This window comes from Carettochelys insculpta, chromosome 8 (genome assembly GCF_033958435.1).
Source record: "Carettochelys insculpta isolate YL-2023 chromosome 8, ASM3395843v1, whole genome shotgun sequence".
Taxonomy (NCBI): domain Eukaryota; kingdom Metazoa; phylum Chordata; order Testudines; family Carettochelyidae; genus Carettochelys; species Carettochelys insculpta.
In genome coordinates, this window is record NC_134144.1 from 8,818,579 (window position 1) to 8,841,338 (window position 22,760).

The window sequence follows — 22,760 nt, forward strand, 5'->3', positions numbered from 1 at the left end:
AAGCTCTTGAACTACCAGATGCTACAGATACAGTGCAAGTGAAATGATCAGAAAATGAGTGGAGGAGGATGCATGAGACCAGTGGAGAATCTGGAACTGTAACTGGCAATAAACATGAGTTCTCATTTAAAAAGAGATGGACAACAATGTATGGTTTCTTTAAAAGCGTGACAACAAGCTGAGGGGGTGTGTGAAAATTTCTAGGCAAAGGCAGAGAAGCTTTAGGGACAATATTATCTTCCTGGCTCAGTGCAGGCAATATTTTGTCTTGGCATGATGCCACCCAAGACAATACAGAAGAACTACAGGAAGCGATGCTGACAAACCTTATATCACCAACAAATCTTTCTCCTGTCCCAGCCAAATTCAGTAGTGGGCTAGAGAGCTGGAAAAAAATCCAGCTGATCCCAGGATCAGGTTGGCTAACTTGTCTAATTCTCCAACCAAGATATTTAAAGAGACTAGGTTAACAAAAAAAATACCTGACTAGTTGCAAAAGTAAGTAGAATAGCTTGAAGAGGCTAAGTGAAAGGGTTAATTGTGCAGTTTACGCTCCAAGTGCGTTAACACAGTTTTCATACTTTGGGCCAGATCCTCAGCTGGTATAAACTGTTGCAGGCGATGTCTTCAATGGAGCAGTGCTAATTATGCCAGCTGAATACTTGGCACTTTTTACCTGTGGAGACATGCAAATCCTTTACTGCATATTCTACCATACTTAAGATTTCCTATGCTTAAAATGGCAAGTAGAAGACATCTGAAGTGTCAGCATAAATAGAGGATTTTAAAACATGGAGAATCCTAGATGCTGGTGCAAAGGAACAGTGAGGAGGAAGAATTTAAGAGAATGGTAATACTAGAAGGCATAGTCATCTGACTTTGTCCTGCAACTGTTGGACGGCCTCTGTTCTGCAGGAGTCCCTGGCTAGGGCACAAAGGTCACTAACAGGAAAGAATCAGATTGCAATTTAGGAACATGTTGCATTAACTTTATCCTATTTGTAAAGGACAATCACATCCACTAATTATCTGCTTATAGCTGAGGCTTTCACTCACAACAACCACCATACGGGTCTACTTACATGCTAACTATAAGCTGGTACTTCAATACCAACCATAGAACACTAGAACTGGAAGGGACCTCAAGAGGTCATCAAGTCCAGTTTCCTGCCCACTTGGCAGGACCAAACACCATCTAGATCATCCCCGTTAGGTGTTTATCTAACCTGCTCTTGCATATCTCCAGTGATGGAGATTCCACAACCTTCCTAGGTAACTTATTCCAGTGTTTAAACACCCTGACAGTGAGGAAGTTTTTTCCTAATGTCTAATCTAAACCTCCCTTGCTGCATTTAAGCCCATTGCTCCTTGTCCTATCCTCAGAGACCAAGGAGAACAATTTTTTTCCCTCCTTGTAACCCTCTTCTAGGTACTTGAAAACCGTTATCACGTCCCCTCTAAATCTTCTGTTTTCTAACTGAGGCCAGTTCTTTGTCTTCCCTCAGAGCTCACATTCTCTAGACCTTTAATCATTCTTGTTGCTCTTCACTGGACCTTTTCCAATTTCTCCACATCTTTCTTGAAATGTGGTGCCCAGAACTGGACACAATACTCCAATTGAGGACTAATGAATACTGAGTAGAGCAAAAGAATGACTTCTTGTGTCTCATGCTCAACACTCCTGTTAATACATCCCAGAATCATATTTGCTTTTTTGGCAACAGCATCACACTGTTGACTTGTATTTAGCTTGTCCACTACGACCATTAAGTCCACTTCCACAGTACTCCTTCCTAGAAGGTCACTTCGCATTCTATATGTATGAAGCTGATTGTTTCTTCCTAAGTGGAGTACTTAGGATTTGTCTTTGTTAAACTTCAGCCAGTTTACCTCAGACCATTTCTTCAGTTTGTCCAGATCATTCTGAATTATGAGCCTATCCTTCAAAGCAGTTGCAACCCCTCCCAGCTTGGGATCATCTGCAAACTTAATAGGTGTACTCTCTATGCCAATATCTAAATTGTTTATGAAGATAAGGAAAGGTGAACTTGGTCAGATGAGGCCTTAAAAAAAAGTGAGTCAGCTCAATAGACATCAATAGATGTCAGTGATTAAGTTTCTAGAAAGATCTCTGTATTAAAAGAAAAGATTGTTTCCACAGATGCCTTTATACACCAGGGAGTATTGCAGCTTAGGCACACAGGAAACAAATCAGAACAAAGTGACATGCAGTTGCTATGGTACCCTTGTGTGTTTTATGTCACAGTCACCATAAATAGTCAGGATCAACCTTCATAATTTGAGCACAAAACAGAGATCTGCAGTTTTTATATAGAATAGGAGATGAGTATAGCAATTCCATGGAGTGGCATGGAACAATACATTGAGGTGCCTAATAGCATCATAAGATGACAGTTTATTTTTGCCACAGGTCACCATTCTCTTTTTTATACACTACAGAGGTTTGCACTTCAACATCTTTTGAGTTTTGCTTTGTGTAACTGACCAATGTGCGCATCGGAACAAGCAGAAGCCCCCTCACTTCGGCTTATGTTTACAATAGAGCTCAATGCTACCTTTTCAGGTGCTTGAAACCCAAATCAGAGTCAAGTCTTCAGAACGCTGAGTTCTTCGAGTACCATTTGTTTTAGGCCTGAAAGGAGAAGCAAGCTCTTCTGAAGACCGGACCCTTCGTGTTAGGAACACGTAGGCAATGCTGGACATAGAAGTAATTTTCCCCAGACAGGGCTAAAAAGCCAAATCTGGTTTCTTGTCATGATTCAAGATAGCCAGAAGAGGCAGAAGTTAACACAAAGAGCTCACAGCTGGAACCTGCTTCTGCCAGATTAGGAATGGCATATTGAGCCACCCACTCTTCACTATACAGCAGAAGTAAACAAGCTTGGTCTAGGACAGAGGTCTGCAACCCGTGGCTCTGGAGCCACATGCAGCTCTTTAAGGACTTCTTTGTGGCTCCTGCTGTTATAAAGTTAAAAAAACCCTCCTGATCTTTTTCGATGTTTCAGTGAACATTTAAAAGCCCAACAATAAACGGCTCATACCTAAATAGCAAGCAATAGGTGATTTCAAAGTATTGAATAACTCCCCCTTTAACATGTGCAATGCGTTGTGGGATGTGTGCACTGTTCTTCAAATAGGGATTACAAAAAGTAGAGTTCGACATTATTGATTAAGGACTGTCTCAGTCACATGTATTGTGGCTCTTGAATTGTTGCCCACCCCTGGGCTAGGGACTTTAAGTACTGCTTTGGGGTAGGCAAAATGCCCCTCTCTGATATAACTTAAGACAGAACATGAAACTGCAATGCATTTACTACATTATGGGGTATAGTAATTTATTGGCTACTGACATCCCCCCCCCGCCCCAAAATAGCATCTGTGTTGCTATTTGCACTGTTCAAATGCACAGAAGAAGTGCCAGACTGAAACAGGATGGGAAGGAAAACTGACACAATACAACCACCTTAAACTCACCCAAGAGGATAACAGAACCCAGGCCGCCAGAAGTCCAGTCTTGTGCACCAGCTACTACACCATACTGTGATGTCACACTCATATTGTTTATGAACAGATGCCTCACTTAAATATGCTTTATATAAACTCTTCATGTAACATCTCATTTTGAAAGTTATAATCTGTTGAACGTGTGTGTTTTATTTGCAAGCATGTATCATCCCTGCATCTGAAGTTAGAAATATAGAACATAAATCTGTCTACTCATCCAGCCAAGCTAAGTAAGGACCATTAGTGGTATGTAACGAATTTAATGGCCTGCTATTTGGGACCCTAATCTGTGAATAGTTTTGCTTCTGTGGTATCCTGACAGAGCTGCTATGTCAATGATGATAACTGCTTGGCTGTTTATGTATACACCCTCCATACATCATATTAGCCTTGTGCAGATGGCTAATGTAGTAGACTCCAAAAGAACCCCCCCAAAGACCACAACATTAGTTAAGGATTGAAGGCACCTGCCCAGGTTTATTGCAAACACAGTATAGTAAAAGCTACCCTAGGCCATATGTCTATAGATAGGCTAAGAATGCGTACCTTTGACAATGGACTTGACTTGGTCTGTGACAGGATTATTCCCTGCCCTCAGGTCAACCAAAGAACTCTTTTGGGTTACATTTTTTGTACAGAGGTACTAACAAGTTATACATTGCTCCCACTGTATTAGGTTGCCACCCTCTGACATTACCTAGTTACTACCCATTGCCTAGTACATGAGGGTTTGATCACTATCATGCGGTCAGTATGTCTTATTTATGGGGGAGTAGTACGGTACAGAGAGGTTTCTTCACAAAACATTCTGTTACCATCTCTCTGACATGTGCTTCCAGCCTGGGTCTGGTACACATTAGGTGCGAGTGTTTCTGCAATATCAGCCTTGTTCATGACAAGTGCTGTCAGCAGAGGCCTGCCTCTTGTTCACAGCTTCTGTTTGCTTTGTATTAGCAAAGTCGTGACCCTTGCTGTCTAGGCCTCACACCAGACTTGTGATACATGGGCTTATGTTTCAATCTTTCGTCTCACTACACCTGGACTATATTTGGTCTTACAGAGCCAGGCAATTAGGCCATTTGATATTGGAAACCATTTTGGATGCTGTATTTTTCTCCACTCAAAGTGAGGAAAAATTTGAACTGAACATAAAGAATTCCTGACTTGGCCAAAATCCTTATAAAGGTATGAAACCAAACAATAGGGACTGCTGCCAGACATAGGAGACCCCTAGTTTACACCTAAGAGGATGCTGGAGACGTTTAAGACTGAGCAGGAAGGAAGGATAAGCCAAGGTAGGAGGCTGCCTAGTTTGTGAGAAACAGTGATTAAAATTACAAGTTGAACTTCTCTAATGTGGAAGTAGTCCAACAACATCCATCATCCAGGATTATTTTAATTAGCCAAATGTCCAATTATCATGGGTGTGGCCAAGTTTCCCCTGGTCCCATAAGGTTTATTTACAGACACCTACACTGGCTCTCACTGTTCCATACTGTTATTTAGATCTAATTTACCCCTAAATACCTTCTAAGAGCCCAGTAAGCAGTGAAAGTGTTGGTAATGCTGCTAGACAATGCTGACCTCCAGTGGTTTGGTAAATTCTCATGTTAGGTACAAAACAGTTCCTGAGGTTGCAGGACTACAGAAGTTCAACCTGTGCTGTTAGGGTAAGAAATTGTATGTATCGTGTGTCTTAAAGTATTAACCCTAGCTGGCATATTTGGTTTTGTTAACATCACTTAGTTCTTTGTGCAGTAAGAGGTAGCCGTGTTAATCTGTACTCCTTGCACAGGACAACTCAGAGCCATTTGGTTACATTTATTTTTGAACTTGGTACTGTTATGCCATGTGGATCGGACCCCTTTCTGTCTGGGGCCTATGAAATTCTAGCACATGAATTTTTCAATAGCCCACTTTAATTCCTTTCTACCTACAGTGCAGAACCATGGCCTCAGGCAGCCATAGGTGTGTCTACACTAGGCTGCTTTTGATAGAATTTCCTTCAGCTGCTGCACTTCAGTACCACAATAATGATGACAGGGCTGTAAGCAGTAAGAGTGGTCATAATTTAATCTTGCTCTGAGTGAGTCTATATAGCGCGCATGTGTGCGCGCGCACACACACACACACACACACAAGCATTTTAAGTGCTGCAGTGGGTTTGAAAGAATGTAGAATAGAACTTTGTGGAAAAACCAGTCCTGCGTACTCTGCCGTCTTAACAGTGACAGGATGCTTAGTTCCCAGGGTGTATTACTGGGATGAATCTGCAATGAGTCCTCAGTTACTTGACTGAAAAGTTGTCTTGGGATATACTAAAAATGTTGGTTAATTTAAGGCCAGATAACAGCACTTTTGCAGTATATAGTGCCCTATAAAGCATCACTTGGGAAAATCTCAGACTGGAAAGCAGAGCCTTGTTGGCTTTTTGCTTATTCTAACCTTCAAAAAAATTGGTATTCTGCCAGTTAAGTATAACGCTCAGTAAACCAACATGTCCTCCTCATTCCTCCAAAGAATAACCAAGCTTTTACAATAGCAAGGGGCTAGAGCACTCAATCTAGTTTTGATCCCTCTTTTATGCAGAGGCCATGAGTGCCTTAGAGCCACAATAAAGCAGACTCAGCAGAGCTCCCACGTTAAAGGATAATAGTTACAAAGCAAAGCAGCTTTTTTTTTTAAAAAAATAGGACAGTTTTCCATATGTATCCTAAACTTCAATACAAATCTAAGGAGTAGCCAACACTTTTTGCCCCTAAGAAGTGTGGCAAGGTCCACCTCACTTCTGGGCCCAGCCTCTTGTTCTGCTCACAGTCCTGCAGGTAGTCTGGATACTTCAGTCTGGGAACCAGGTGCGCTAGCCATGGTTGGCCTTAATGTCCCTTGGCTGAAGGGAGCTGGGGTACAGCTCCCTGCCGTGCCCCCCACCCCCGGTCTGCTAGTGGCAAGTAAGTTATCCACCCCAGTAGTCACCTGCAGCAAGGGAAGTCCAAACACTCCCTATGGGACCGCTCCACCTCCCCGCCCTGTGTCTACCAATACCAACATTCCGCCATTCTTACCTCACTCCAATGTCCTCTTCCACTGCGTGCTCCTTCGCCCAGCTGGGAAGGTTTTTTAAACAATTCCATGGCAGCCTTAAGTGAGCTCAGCTGTCCCTAACTGATTCATAGCAGACCCTTCTCAGCCCCTCCTTGCTGCCCTGCAACAGCCCTCTGTTAATTAGCCAGGCCAGCTTGGCTTGTTTAGCGTGGCCTTGCTCCCTTCCTCAGCCAGCCCTCTGGCCTTACCCTGTCACAGAAATTAGAGCTCAGCAGGAAAAGAGAAGTTTCACAGCAGATTTATTAACCATGGCACCTAGCCCAGCATTCCCCATCAGCGGTTTCTTTCCGCAGACCCCAAGGGTGGTGTTCCGTCCCGCCCAGTTCTCCCCTCAGAGACAGGGATTCCCCCACTGCAGGTCATGCGACTGGGGCAGGGCGTTTTCTTCAGTGGCTTTGCTGCATTCCATTCCACTTCCCTTCAGGCTCCCTTTGCCTCAGCCACTCAGCCAGCAGGGCAGTGCCTGATTTTCCTCAGCCAACCACAGTCACAAAGACCAGGTATAGGCCCAAGATGCGAGCACAGCAACTCCTTTTCTGCCTGACAGCTTTATATTTCTCCCACAAGGCCCACTAGCAGCCTGGCTAAGCAGCAGCTTTACAGGGTCTCAGGGTCCCACCCACACGCAAGCCCCCAGCCTGCCACAGCAAGAGGGTGGAGCTAGGAGGGTGTGAAGGGCAGCTCAGGTTCAGGGTTTTCCCCTGGTCAGATTAACTTTTCTGGGGGGCTGGAGTGGGACCCAAAATGTAGGGTCCAGTGTGGGAGAAGGAGCTGACAGGGAGCAGGAGTGGGGTTTGGGTGGGAGGGCAGGTACAGGAATAAAATGAGGGTGGAGTGTCTGGGTGGGAAGGAGGGTAGAGGAACAGGGTGAGGGTCTGGGTGGGAGGTGGTGCAGGAACAGGCTGGAGGTGGGCTGGGTGGAAGGCGGTGTAGGAATAGGTTAAGGATGGGGGGTCTGGATGGGAGGATACAGGAACAGACTGAAGGTGGGGGGGGTCAGAGTGGGAGGAAGGGTGCAAGAGCAGGGCATGGGTGGGTAGGTTCTGGGTAGGCGGGAGTGCAGAAGCCGGCTGGAGATGGGGGGCACTTACTACCACATGCAGCTGCCCCCCCCAGCTGGGGGAACAGAAGCTCACAAAACCACTTAATGGAAAGGTTTTTCCCTCTGTTGCTCCCAAACACCACACACTGCTACTCTTATTGGCTGGAATTCCAGCCAAGCAGAGGATCAAGATAAAAGCATCTCCAGGCAGTGCTGTGTGGCCATTCCCCCCAGCCAGGGGATGGAGGAGCAGCAGTAGTAGCACATGGAGATGTTTCCTGCTCCTGCCAGGCACAGCCCATTAGCCTGATTTGGCTTGGCTTGCCTGACTTGAACCCACAAGGCTGGGGACATTACACCCCACATGCCACAAGACCCTGATTTATGGTGGCTTGTACTTAGCAGTAGCTTCCGTCTTTTAGTAAGGATGGACAAGCTTTGGTGTGGAGTTCAAATAAGCCTGAGGATCTAAATAAACCAACAACTAAGGATACATGGAGGGCTGAGGGTCGTACTAAAGGCAAATTTATTATTGGACTTTTCTGCTCAGCAAACCATTTGAGGGCCCTATTTCCATTGTATACTTTGTAAAGAAAATTGACTTATAGAATGTGTTACCAGTTTTCCATCAAGTTTCTGGTGGGCTAGTGCGTGGAATATGACAGGATTCACAAGAGAACTGGGTAAGTTAATGGAGGATAAGTCCATCAATGGATATTAGCCAAGGTCAGGGATGCAACACGCTGCTTTGGGGGGTGACCCTATACTTCTACCAGAAACTGGGAGTGGAAGACAGAGATGGATCACTTCAGTATTACCTTGTTCTGTATAGTGCTCCTGAAGCGCTGGTATAGGCCAATGTCAGAAACAGGATACTGGGCAAGATGGACCATGGTCAAACTCAGTAGGACAGTTCTTACATTATTACAGAATAAAAATGACCAAGATATATGCCCTTGGCAGAGACATCATACATTAAGAGGATTATAAAACTTATCCATTCTTTCCTACAGGTCTTCTTTGGAAAACGGGATTGAGGTACACTAGAGGGGCAGTATAAGGAAATTAGTAAAGCCCGTATAGGGAAATTTATAAAGCTATGTTTACATGCTCTCAGGTGCAACAGATGACATTAGCCTCCAGGGACATCTTCAAAAGTATTAAAATCAGTCTAAAAATTTTGAGGAATAGAGGAAAACCAATTTACACATGAGGTGAGTTATTTTTCCTCGGGAGCCAAACTGTTCAATCCACAGTCAAGTTAAATTTCATATTTGGGCTAGAGCTCCAGATAAACAAGAAAATAACTCATTCATGTGAAACAGAGAACTATTTCCCTAAAAGCTGATGTGCTGGCTGTAAAACTGGGTTCTCTGGAAAGAAATAATGGGGAGTAACCAAGAGCCACTACTTTATCTGCTCTGACTTGTCTTAACAAGACTGACTGTATGCATTGCTAGTGAGTATATGTTATTGTATTGCTTTTAAGAAAAATATAAAATGATATTTAGTGAGTGGATGGGGAAATGAATAAATATACAAGCAGTTAGAGGACAAGCAATTTTATTTTGCAAAACAATCACTATACAGCAACAAATACAATTGCAAATTGGATTGAAAAACATGAACTAACTACCACCAGCCATTCAAGAAATGTCTCTATGGTAACAGGCTCTAGAAATACCAGAAAAAACCACAGGTTTGTTACAGAAGTGTGTATTTCTCCAAATCCGAGCATAAAGAATATGACTTTTTGTTTTTGTTTTTTTTTCTCTTTGCTAAAGTTGAAGTGGCTCTCATGCCTGACCTTTCCAAGTCTGAAAGTAAATTATTTTTTCTGCAGAGGGAATTGCTTGAGTAAGATTACTACCAAGTGAGCGCTATACACACCTAGGCTAAAATTCTGCTTCATTTGATGTAAGAAAAGTGATCTACACTTTCAGACTTCTGTTCATACTTGATTTTTTCAGAAACTATTTTGGTTCAGCCCAGCAAAATCTTTTCTCATATACAGTAGTCCACACAGACTGCCTTTCAACTAACTCCTTTTGGGTTGTGAAGATAGGCTTGTTTCTACATATTTGCAAGCAGTCATAATGAGGAAAGAAATGTTGCTACTGTACATTAACATAATGTTAGCTGGCTAATACCGTTTACTGCTGTACAGTGAAAATGTGTTGGTAGTGGACACAGGAGTATCGTCATGGTTACTAGATTCTCTTTCATTGTTGCTGGACAAAAATCTGTTCAACTTTTACTGGATTTCTTCCTGCCTAGGATTGCACAGAAATAGATATTTTGCAGCTGTAGAGATAGCTAGAGTGTCTTTTCCACTGTCCTACCACTCAACAAATATACTGTTTTGATTCTCCCAAGACTATCCAATTTGACTTACTTTAAATTTCCTATTTATTTACTATTACAAATAGAGAGAAGTTAGCTCTTAGATGTCACCGACTGGTTAAACCTGCCAAAAGTTAAAGATGGGGAGGGATTGGGGTCCAAAAATCTGGAATGGGGTGGCCACTAAGTGGTTGCAATATTTTTAAATTGACACTCTTCTTGAAAAGTTAAAGTTCTTATGAGCTTTTTAAGTGACCATCTAGCGTTATGTAACATAATTTGCATATTATTTATAGCAACTTCTTGGTTTCTTTTATCTTCATCCGACTCCACAAAAGTTCTAGAACTCTTTCTCTGGAAGGACAACTATTAATTACAAAGACTTTGCTTGAATTAAGACAAGAAAGCTCATTTTGATGCATGAAATAAATGACTTTGTGTGTTACTTTGGATGTGTATGTGCAACAACTAAACCTTACTAACTAGATAATTTAAAACAATCCTCAAAAAGGTGGATAAAAATTATTTGACTCAAAGGTTAAAAATACTATTCTGATCAGCTGTGTTCAACTTCAGCAAAGCTGAGGTGCTTAGTTGTACCTTAGACTCTTCCTAACATTGGCAAAATGCATAATAAAAACACTGCAAGGCTAATTTGCTTTTATTGATGGAGAGCAACATGATGAGAAATACTGTTCTTCCTCCTCCTCCTCTTGTTTTCCTTAAACAATGGCAAGACATTTTTATGGCCCACACCAAACATTATTTCCATGTAAATATCCATCGCTTATTCTAAGCAACAATACAGCAAATACAAGGCAGAAATCAGAATCCTCCTGATGCACCTGACATGGTTGCTAAACTCACCTGTCTTTTGTAGGAAGTAACTGACCTACCAACAGTAATAGGTGCTTTATAGTGTGAAATAGCTTTTCACAGAGTTGGTGTGGCGGGGGAGGGGCTATTTAGGAATTCATCTTCAGTAAGGTGTATAGAGTTTGAGCCATATAGTTCATCTTAATGGCACTGGGAACAACTGCTTGCTCAAAATCTCAATTCACCACACTGAAGGTTTACTCTTTAGCTTTTGTGCATTTTAATACTGTGAATTTAATTCTGTGAAATCCTCTGCTATTAATTATAAGAATCCTCTTCACAGAAACAAAAATCTTCTTTATATTATTTTCAGACCAGTCCTCAACACAGAAACACGCATCAGCTAAAAAGAATAAACAGATCAAGTAATTGAAAGCTTCCAATACACAAGCTTGAGTTAATACACAGTTAATGTACAGCTCTGTTGACAGTACAAAGAGTAGCTAGATTTCAAAAAGAAAAGAGCCAACAATCTGCCAGTGTGTAAATTTTATGTCATTTTATGTCTACTGTACATAACATCAGCAGATTTATTATCCACTGATGAGTAATACCACCCTACTACTTTCAGGAGTGTTTTCTTAGTGTCCATAATGTTGCATTGGAGTTTTCACAAGTAACTCCTTTAGATGTGATGTTTATGTATCTCTACAAGTTTATGCACACTTTTCTTATACTTTTTATAGTCAACATATTCTTGCTGCTTCTTTGTTGAAATTTAAAGGTGCCCTATTTATCCATTTAGTCACCTTTGTGATCCACGCAAGGCAGTTCATTTTATTTATCTATTTAATAGTTTATTAATTATAATTTATTGGTATCTCTACAGTGTTTACTGTTATACTACCCCGAGTGCCTGAATGTACATATAAGACACTACTGAAGGTATGGAATGACACTCAAATACTTTTTCTGTGTATCAACTTTAGCAAAAGAAAAAAATTCAATAAAATAAATGCAACATTCATTATTACTAAAGAAGTTGAAAAAAACAACTAAAACCAAACTGTTTTTGATTTTTTAAAAAATAATCCAGAATCCAAACCCATCTAATGGGAAACCCTTTTTCTAAAGATCTGGACCTTTCAAAATCAGTCTTGGTGAGGAAAGGAGGGTGGGGAAAAGGAATAATTTTTCTAGCATCACAGAAGAGACTTGCATCTGACACTAAAACAGGGTCACGGCTTTTAGTTGTTACAGAAAGCAATTTCATGCTAAACATTATCATCTTTTTATGTAGTTTTTTTTCTGAGTAGGGGGAAAAAAAACCCTGCTAACATCTACTTGTACATACCTAAAATTGAAACACCAAAGGGTGCAAGAGACACAGATACTGTGAATAAAGAAGTATAATATTCAAGTATATGAGGGCGTACCACAAATGGCCACAGAGATATATATATATATCTATAATACTGTATCAAACAGATGGAAAGGATGTGAAACCGGTAGTGTGTACACAAATCTAGCCGCTTAACCAACATTCTAATCAGACACAAGCCCACTGAAATGGAAGTGCTTCCTTTCGATAGTGTTTTTGTTTTAAAAATGCCACTTCCTCAAGCACAATTTGAATGTTTTTAACTACTATTTTTAGTTATCAGTTAAATAATTTATTGGCATCACCATGACACTGGCATAATTATCCAGGCCCCAAAATGTTAATAACTTAATTCAGTCTTTCTCCTTCTAGCCATTTATACAAAATAACACATTTTTAAAATTAAACTTGATTTCTTTTATATGCCCTTCCCATCTGGTAACTAGATTCTTCTGCTTGATTTAACACGTAATAAGTTACTATGGGTGATGACTCCACCCATCCATGAACAGAACCCTGAAATGAGCAACGTGGGATAGTAACAAGTCAGAAAGAGGTGGATGGCCTTCAGGCACATGGAAAAGGTAAAAATAGTACAGTACTCCATGCAAGACAGAGCAGAGCAACAATAATCGTCCAATGTCATATGCTGCAATTGCATAACCATGTAAAGCCAGTGTCTTCCTGCTGTAAATGGAATTCAGGCCAATTTCTGCATCTATTTAATTATTTTGGGTTCTTTTTTATTGTATGGTTGCTACAGTCTTGGGATGTGACTTAATTTTAGACATGGGAAAGAATGAATGTAACACTTTGCTGAGCCCATTTCTGCCAAGAGCTCGTGTCTAAATATTATTACTTCATACACTGCTAAAGGGAGCCGATTCATAAGCCCTGCTTAGCAAGGGCAGCCGTGACATCTTCAGCAAGGGTAGCAAGCTGAGGGGATTCCAGCAGGTTGATGCTTCCGGAGGACGAGACGTTGCTGAGTCTCCGTGGTGAAGGCACGCTGGACCTGCCTGGTGACTGCGTAATGATCTCAGCCCCATGATCTACACGGGCTTTAGCATGCTCTCTGAAATTTAGCTTCTGGCTGTCGATCTGTTCAAGAAAGGCAACAGATTTAAACCTTTGCTTTTAAGTAATGACCCCCAGTGCTTCTGTTGCTGATTTGATTGCAAGCTCCTGTCTTCTGTGGTGAGGCTCTTTCCTATTCAAACACTATCCCACCTTTTCAGGGTTTGGCCAACTCTGTCCTTCCCACATAAGACTGGTGGCCATATGCTGGTGAACACCCTCAGTTACTGAAGTCAGTGGGAACTGAGAGGGCTCAGCCTCACAGCGCTGGATGCATGAGTCAGCCACCACCTTTGCATTGGCCACTTCCTCTAGAACAGTGTTTCTTACGTTTTTTGAGACCACGGAACACCAAACAGTAATATTTTTTATGCGGAGCACCTATGAAAATGATCTTTAAAAACTGTTGTCAGACCAAAACACAAAACAAAACAAAACAAAAACAGCAACATATACAGCAAAAACAAAATGAAGTAATTAAATCCTGTATCATGGCAACGAAGAAGTAACATTGTATCTGGTCTAAATAACAGAAAATATCGACCATCAGTGCATTTTTCCAAATACTCGCGGCACACCTGCGAGTTGTTCATGGAACACCAGTGTTGCAGGGAAGGTAGTTTAAGAAACACTGGTCTAGAAGATGGACCCCGTCTTATGACCCTGCCAATGATTCCCAACAAGATGACAGCTGAGTGAATAATTCATACAAAAAATTGTATAGGTCAGCCCTCTATAGTCTGGACTTCCCTTGTCTGACAACATCTGTGGTCTAGCATCCTGTTGGCTGCTTCTGGGCTGGTGCGTTCACAGGAAAAAGCTGGGAACCTTGTACTCGGCATCTCTTTCCCTGCCCTCCCAGAGCTTCCAGAGCACTGCAAATAGCTTATTTGCAGCATTCAAGCTCAGGGAGAGAGCAGGAGGAGTGGGGAAAACGAGGAGCTTGGGGGAAGAGGGAGGGTGGCTCATGGCCAGGGGCCTCGTGGATGAGAACTAGGAGTCGGACCCCACGATGGGCAGCACAGCCCAGTGGCCATGGGCCTCAGTGCATTCCCAGCACTGGTGCACCACACCCTCCCAGCCTCTTTTCTTGTGCCCACCCACCCCACCTGTGATCAGTTCATGCTGACTCCTCTGCAACACCCTGCAGTCTTCCCCTAGCCTGGCAAATTCCCTGGTCTGGGACCAGTCAGGTCCTGAGGATGCCGGAGCAGAGAGGTATGGCTATGGTATCTAATGAATCTGGGCTGGAATTCCATTGACTTTCAGTGGGATTTGGATACCTAACTCCTTAGGCAGGACTGAAAATCCTGTCATTTACCTCTGTTTCTGAATAGCCTTGAGCCCATTGTAATGTTTTGTTGGTCTGAAACATCTTTTAAAAAAAGTCCTGAGGATTGAACATGAGTGTATCTGTGTGAGTATTCAGTGTCTGTAATGAGGAAACCCAACCTTGTGCAGAACATCATCTCAAGGCTGTAAGTGGAACTTGAGGAGTGCATCAGCCTTGGGCTGGCCCTCTGCACAGCTGTAAATTTCACCCTCTCTGAGTTTCATTGGTCTGTTGTGGTTCGTTACAAGAGTCATAGGACATTGTTTCCATTCTCTGACTGGATGGTCACAGAAGCCAGGGTAGAGTAAGTACTTGCTTGTGCAAATGGCATAGGTATATTTGTGTTTGTGACATTTGCATTGTTTGAATGGTGCTCAAATGTGCAAAGGAAACACACGCAGAAAAGCCAGCAAGCATGGCTGAGAATACCTGGAGAATTTTTGTAATCAGGTTGAACCTCTCTTGTCTGGCAACTCTGGGACCTGATCAGTGCTGAATGAATTTGCCGAACGATGGGAGATTATTATTGCCTAGCAGCATTACCAACACTTCCACTGCTTACTGGGCATTGAGAAGACATTGAGGGGTAAATCACAGCTAAATAACAGCACAGAACACTGACAGCCAGGACTGGTGGCTGGAAACACACATTATGGGACCATGGGAAACTCGGCCACACCCATAAATGGTTGTCCGTCTAAATAAAACCATGCTGGATTACGGATGTTGCTTGACAACAGCATTCCAGATTAGAGACGTTCAACTTGTAGTCATGCAGTGTTATCTCAGAGTGGCTGAGATTCTCAAAGGTCTCTGACAGGAGTTAGTGTCCAGTTTCCACTGAAATCAGCTGGAGTTGAGGTTACATTTTCAAGAGCACATAAGCCCCATTTCCAAATGGGACTTAGGTACCTAATTCCCAGTGAACGCCCTTCCCTCTCTCTCTCTCTTTTTTTAATGCCAATACAATGGCCCTTGTGATTCAGTGACATTAGGTGGAAGAGTAAGTTTTGCATAATCATCTGTGTTTATTTCTAGAGTGACCTTACTTAGAATAAATACCCAGATTGAATTTCACCCCAAGCTTCTAAAAACCGGTTCCATTTCCTGAGGCCTTATATATCGTAGAAAATCAACAGAGCCTGCTAGTCTTCCTTCTGTTTTCAAATTTCCTGCACGTTCATGCAATGTGATTCTACAGTACTACTTACCCAGAGAGCCCTGGAACAAGGAAGATCTGAAGACAGGGTAAGGATAACTAGACTGACTAAAACCCCAAGCTGGATTTGGAATAGCAGCAAAGATTGAGGTACGGAGGCAAAACCGAATTTCAACTGGGGAAACGGAAAAGCACTGGGCATCAAGAGGAACAAAGTGGGACTCACTGGTTTCAGGCTGAGAGGCTCTACCACATAAAAGTAACCTGTTCTCTCTTACGTTTTCTTGTTGCACTCTTACATCTATCCCTTGTACATAAGTTACACTAATTTTTCTGACCCATATATCCTTGTGGTCTAATTTACCCCACGATTCATGTCATGCCTGACTTTAGGCTGAGGTGCATTCTGAAATGGGGAAGTTCAGTCCACCAGGCTGCTTTCTTACCTTGATGTTACCACCTCCAGGGGTATGGTGGGCATTTTCAAAGGAACCAACTTTAGCCTGAGCTTTTTCTTTGAAATCCAGTTTCACACTCTCAATCTTCACACGTCCCCCACCTATTCAAGCAAAATAAAATAAAAAGTAAGCGAATAAAATAGGCATCTTTCTAAATTTCAACTACAGTTTGTTTTGTTTGCTGAACATGGACCTGAGGGCCAACCAGGCAAGTTAACTGATCCCAATAGCTATTAATATCTTATTTTTCTGGGAAACAATCTGTTGCTACAGTAGCAGTAATAATGGCATGAAGAGATATGCACTAGAACAATAGTGACTTGATCCAGTAGACAGAAGTTCAAAACAAAACCTATAAACCCAATGATTAGTTTAGTTTTGGACAAATTTAATCATGCTAAGTAGTATTCATATGGACTTTCCATGGGTTAACTAATGGGGAAATCCTGCCCCATCCAGTGCTCTTTGGGCATAGACATTTATTACTTCTTTGCAATTACAATCTAATAATTCATAAAAGGCTGGATTTAAAGAGGTGAAGGGTATTGTGCCCTCTATTCAGCAAAGCATTTCAATCCAGTAGATCCTCAAAGATATGAAATCAGAGTTATGGATGGCCCAGTCAATCAGATACCCTGTCAAATTGGACGTAATCAACCAGACAGGGGCAGAGACCTCCCCCTGCCTGCAAAAAAGCAAACATTGTACTTTTCTGTGTCTGGATCCCATCTTAAAGGGAGGCACGTCTAGGCTGCCTGCCCACACTTTGCCCCCATGCGCACAGCAGCCACTTACATCAAGAAGTCAAGACTGAGGGACTGCTAGCCCAAGACAGTCAGCAGACACGGAGCAGTGTGGGGACCCTGCCCTGCTTTCACCTCTCCCGCAGCTGTGATTGGCTGGGAGAGGGACAAACCGTTTTCACCTCACCTCTGGTGGGAAGCAAAACAAGCTTGCAGTCCAACCCAGGAAAAGCAGCTGTCTGCAAAGAAGCTGCTGACACTGAGAAAGAAGTTCGGTGGCTGCTGGAACCTGGTTTGGAGTGTCTGCTACTGGAACCAAACAACACTTTGTTCAGCGTTATGAACATTTCAGACTTACGAAAAACCTCCATTCCTGATGGATCTGTAATTCTGAGATTTTCCTGCTTAATCATATGTTTAAACTCTATTACCTTCAATGGGGTTTAAACACATGCTCCAGTACCTTGCTGTGAAGAAAGGGGCTCAATATCTTTATCAATGATTTACATGATGGCACGGAGCACACACTTGTAAAGTTTGCGGATGATACCAAACCAGGAGGGGCAGCAAGTGCTTTGAAGGACAGGATTATAATTCAAAAGGAACTGGACAAACTGGAGACTGGTCTGAAGAAAACAGGATGACATTCAAAAAGGACAAATATAAAGTACCCCACTTAGGAAGAAACAATCAGTTGTACACATTCAAGGTAGGAAATGACTGCCTCAGAATGAAAACAGCAGAATGGGATCTGGAAGTCATAATGGATCACAAGATAAATATGAGCCAACAGTGTAATACTACTGCAAACCTTCCCTCCATGCAACTCCCAAATGAACATCATTCTAGGATATATTAGCAGGAGTATGTTAAGTAGGACATGAAAAGTAATTCTTCTGCTCTACTTTGTGCTGATAAGGCCTCAGCTGGAGTACTGTGTCCAGTTCTGGGTGTCACATTTCAGGAAAGATGTGGACAAATGAGAGAACATCCAGAGAACAACACCACAAATGATTTAAGGTCAAGGAAACGTGACCTATGAGGGAAGACTAAAAAAATTAGGATTGTTCAGTCTGGAGAACAGACAACAGAGAGGGGACATGATAATAGTTTTCAAATATATAAAAGGTTGTTACACAAAGAAGAGAAAAAAAATTTTTTTTAACCACTGAGGGTAGAACAAGATGCAAGGGGCTTAAACTGCAGTAAGAGCAGTTGAGATTGGATGTTAGGAGAAGCTTCCTGTCAACATGGTTAAACCCTGGAATAAACTGCTTAGGGAGGATGTGGAGTTTTTAAAGAGCAAATTAGACAAACACCTGTCAGGGATGGATTTGATAATATTCAGGCCTGCCATGAGTGCAAGTGTCTGGATTGGATGACTTCTGAAGTGAAGTTCTGTGGAAAACCTGCAACTCCCACTCAGGTATTTTGTGGCAGTAGGTTCCATTGATTAAATTTGAGCTGTGAACCTAGGAATGTTATCGAGCAGTTTAAATGGAGCATTTCCCTTGTATTTATATTATGAGAGCAGGTAAATAGGTGTGACTGCAGCATTAGTTTATATATCTTTATCATATCCTATTCTATCAATCTCACCTCTAAACTAAGGAGTCCCACATCTCAATCTCTCTTTATATGAAAATGTCTCGATTAAATAAAAAGAATATCTTTAGTGACTTCCGGTGATTTGTACTTGGATTATTTATTATGTGAAGATTAGTAACCATGATTGCCTTTTGCAGATGAACAAACACCACATGTGAAGGCTTGTAAGATATTCATTGGACTTGAAGTCCCACAGATCACATGGGATTTTCACCTGAATATATATGCCAGCTTATATATGTGAAATCACACACATACATGTGTATACCTACTGAATTTTTTATTGACTCTTTGAAGCTTGTGTACACTAAATATTCCTGGATACCGAGCATCTGAAATATTTCATATTCTGGTTTCAAATGAGGAGTATGTAAATAGCTAGGTCCAAATTCAGATCTGGTGTACACAAGTGCAAGTCCATTGACCTCAACAGAGTTTACTTATGTCAAGATTGTGAGACGGGGGTGTACTTTCTAGGTACGACCACGCTCACATTATAAGGCGTATTGCACACCTATCCTACTTAAATAATTAAGAAAAGGGGCTGCTATATTGGTGTGGTCATGAGAGGTAGAAATCAGAAAATTTTTACCTCAGAAAAATCATTTAAATCATGTATACCCACTTCCCCATAGGACTTCATTGTACACAATTCTAACTGCCAAAATTCAAAAAGGCAGCAGTCTTCAAATAGGTCCGCTTTGCCTCAGAAAGCGGACACCTCCATATATGGGCATGCTTCCAGCAACTTCTGCATAATAATGAGCTGGGCCTATATAAGGAGGGATGGTCAGTTAGTGAGAGGGTTCTCTCTCGTGCTCCTCCTCTTCTTCTGGACAAGACTGAAATCACTTTGAGCTGACTAATCACTAGCACTGCTGGCACTTTCAAGCCGCAGTTGCATCAAGACTGTATCCTGTAGGGGGAGCCTCTTCTGTTCCTGCGCCGCTTCTTCATCTAAAGAGCCAGCAAAAGAGGACAGCGACGGAGCAGCAGCATCCGCCGCCTGTAGCGCCACACATCTTGGTGCGCCCCTCCCCGACGCTGACCCTCATTCACCTGCCGGCGTCGCTGTGACCAGCTGTACCAACAAGACTCCACTGAAGGCCTCGTCTGACGCGGCGCCCAGCGCCTGTGCGGCAGGCCTCTCAGACCACAGCTGTTAAAATAAAAGCCTTGTACCCATATTAAGGCTTTTTAAAGCCAGAAGAAAATTCTATCCTTTAAGAAACTTGTTTATAATTCTTAGTAGTAGTTTATATATTCAACTGTTTAGTAATTAGTATTATAATAGTTGGTGGTTAAGGGTATTTAAGCAATATATAGTAGTTATTAAATAATGTTATAGTTGTAATAGAGTTAATAGTGTAAACATAAGGGATAATAGTATAGGCACGATTTAATATTCAAGTATCTAATTGTATTGAGGACCATTTACAGGTGGGTACACCAACCTACCTAAATATTCAGTGGTGGGCCAGCAACTTCCAACTGAAATAAACAGTTCCGGCCAAAAAGCCAGAAGCTATCTTAATATGACACAAAAAATCAGACCTAAGGGCTCCAATCTAGAAAACTGGAAGCCATAACAGGCTCTGGCATAGCCAGATAACCATATCACTGGCCTAAAAGCCAGACAGTTAATCTCAGTAGCCTAGCAAACTATTGAGGTAAACGGGTCCTGGGCCAAAATAGGCCAGACTCATAATTAGCCTGGGTAAACTGTCCCTAAAGGCATCTATCTATTAAAAGTGTTCCAACAGGGTTTCCAGTGACGGACACCATGGTCTTCAAACCTGTGATAGCAATTCTAACTAAGTTAAAAACCATGAGTATTGTGTCTTGTTTGTGCTATTGTTTTTGCTGTTTACTTGTATTTTGTTGCTGTTATTAACAATAAACCGGTTGATTCGTTCCATTTAAACTCACTGTTATTCTCATTTTTACCCCTAAGTAGAGGGATTACTCGATCGTCTGGGCTTCCCCTCGTGTAAATCTGGTTATTTTATGGCTGGGTCAAGGGCAGCCGAACCCGTGACCAGTTAAAATTACACATCGAGGCATCCTTTTGGCCACCCCCATTTTATTAATTTACCATTTCTGCCTCGACAACTTAGACCTCTAATTTTAGTCCCCATTTTTATAAGGGGGAAATTTTCCCATTCAGGGGGAATCGTGCACCATTATGATCACTTTGAGCAGAAGAGAAGTTTTGCAGGGAAGATGCTGGTGGATCAAATACTGTTTCTGAGATTATGTCTATGCCAATCTGACATTAGAAAAGAGCTTGTAATGATCCAGAATGTTGTCTCTTAATAATCCTCTCATAATAGACTTCTTTATCACTTCTTCACGTACTTACCAGTGAGCAGTGTGAGCTGCAGGGCTGAGCGTGCACTGCTAAATACTTTACCTTTGAATCAGCAACACACAGGCTGAATTTTAAACATGTGAGGATTTATCTAGACTAGGCCAGAGTGCTAAGTATCGTCAATGATCCAGACCCTTAGAAATAGGTATGTTAGAGAACCTCCACTTTCCCTGTCCACAGTATTTGCATGAATAGTAGCTTGCTTCAGTGGGTGTAGTCACATGAGATAAGCATGAGAGATTTGACCCCCTAATATGGCATATTACTCCAAATAACTCCTCTATTACCTGGTCTGTGACGGATGTTCTTCAGGGAGCCACATTTGGAAGTGACATGGCTCAAATCTATTTTCTTGGTTACAATTTGGACCTGTTGAAAGTGCACAAAACACATTTTAGGGAGGAAAAGGGCAGGGAGGAAAAGCAGCAGCTCCAAAAGATACTGGAAAAGAAGAAATAATTAGCAGAGAACAGATCATGCTAGAAAGGTGGGAAACATCTGGATTAATACAGCAAGCTTCCATTCCACCAAGGAACCTGACAGTGGTATGTTAAGTCTCTTTATTAGTAAAATGCAGGTAAGAGTCAAGAAGGTAAACAAAGATGATTTTCAGGGATGCTTCTGAACTTTCCTGTTGTGATGAAAGAGAGCGTAACTCTGCCTTGTGTAGGATGATATATTGTTATTCTAGTCTGCTTTCTTTGTTGCTTTATTGAATACTCATTTCCGGGTAATTTGGCTTTCAGTACTATTCCTTTCACCTGGCTTATTCCGACCTTCAGATTTAAATCTCCTTCCTCTGTCCCAAGAAGTACAGCATAAACACTTGCATGTGATTCATTACTGAATTGCTCTAGTTTTATATCAAATTAATTGGAGTTACACTGACATAAAACAGAAATTGCACAGTGGCTAATCAAAACTTCTGTCTAAACCCTGTTTATCCTGATATTTTATTTCTTTTGCCTGTCCCCATCTGTCATTTAAGTCTGTTCATTTTATCGTCTTCTGAGTGAGAGCAAGACTCTGGGACAAAAGAGTATATCCAATCCTGAGTGAGAGATAGGATATGGTTTCAGTCTTTCTGATACTTTGAGGCGACCTAAAGAAGGCAAATATACAGATATACTGTACCGCCAGGAAGGGTACTTCCAGAAGGTTGAAAGTTGGCCTTCTGAGGAACTGTGAGCAAATTGGAATGAAGGCCGCATTACACCAATGTGGATCCAGATCATCTGGCTTTCCCACCAGGCAAAGAGGGAAAGAGAATGTTTCAGTCTAAGAAAAATGTAATAGGTGAAAAGTAGTTTTTGTTACTGCCTTGAAATTAGTCACATTGGGCTCGGCCCGCTGATGGGAGATGGGCTGAGGGCACTTGCCCGCAGACTCCTTTGAAATGCTGCGCAGCGCTGTGCTGCCATTCTGTATGTGGCTCTGAGGGAGTGTGGGAGGGGCCCAGGGCTGACTGCCCTAAGCCCCACCCCTTCTGCCCTTGGCCCCGCCCCTTCTGGGTCAGGGAGCTGGGTTCCCTTCCTACCTTGCCCCTGGGTCTGCCGCAGCCATCAGCGTCGCTGCCTTGGGCCAGATCATGTGAGCCCTGAGCAGCCTCAACTCTCATTAGTCTCCTTTTCTTGAGTTCACTGGAAGCTGTAACCACCTAATGTCTTGTCTCCAGGCAGTACTAAACCCACAGCTGGAAAGACCCATTCTCTTCCTCTTAATCCCTTTCCTGGCTGAGTTCTGAACACTGGCTGTGGTCTATGGGGAAGGAAGATCAAAACACAGGGTGGACAGACTAC

At 42.2% G+C, this 22,760-nt stretch overlaps 1 protein-coding gene across 10 annotated transcripts in view; it reads right to left on the reverse strand.

The window, feature by feature from the left end:
• Positions 1-9,269: 9,269 nt before the first annotated feature.
• Positions 9,270-22,760, reverse strand: part of MAP2 (microtubule associated protein 2) — a 278,566-nt gene continuing 265,075 nt past the window's right edge. For 8 of the 10 annotated variants that reach the window (XM_075001215.1, XM_075001213.1, XM_075001206.1 and 5 more), the window contains 3 exons: positions 21,249-21,330; positions 16,228-16,340; positions 9,270-13,313 (listed from right to left, as the gene is read on the reverse strand). In XM_075001215.1, coding sequence (XP_074857316.1) covers positions 13,098-13,313; positions 16,228-16,340; positions 21,249-21,330 — 411 coding nt within the window. In that variant the 3' untranslated portion in view covers positions 9,270-13,097. The remainder of the gene's footprint in view (positions 13,314-16,227; positions 16,341-21,248; positions 21,331-22,760) is intronic. The other 2 variants (XM_075001216.1, XM_075001214.1) reach the window with 1 other exon arrangement.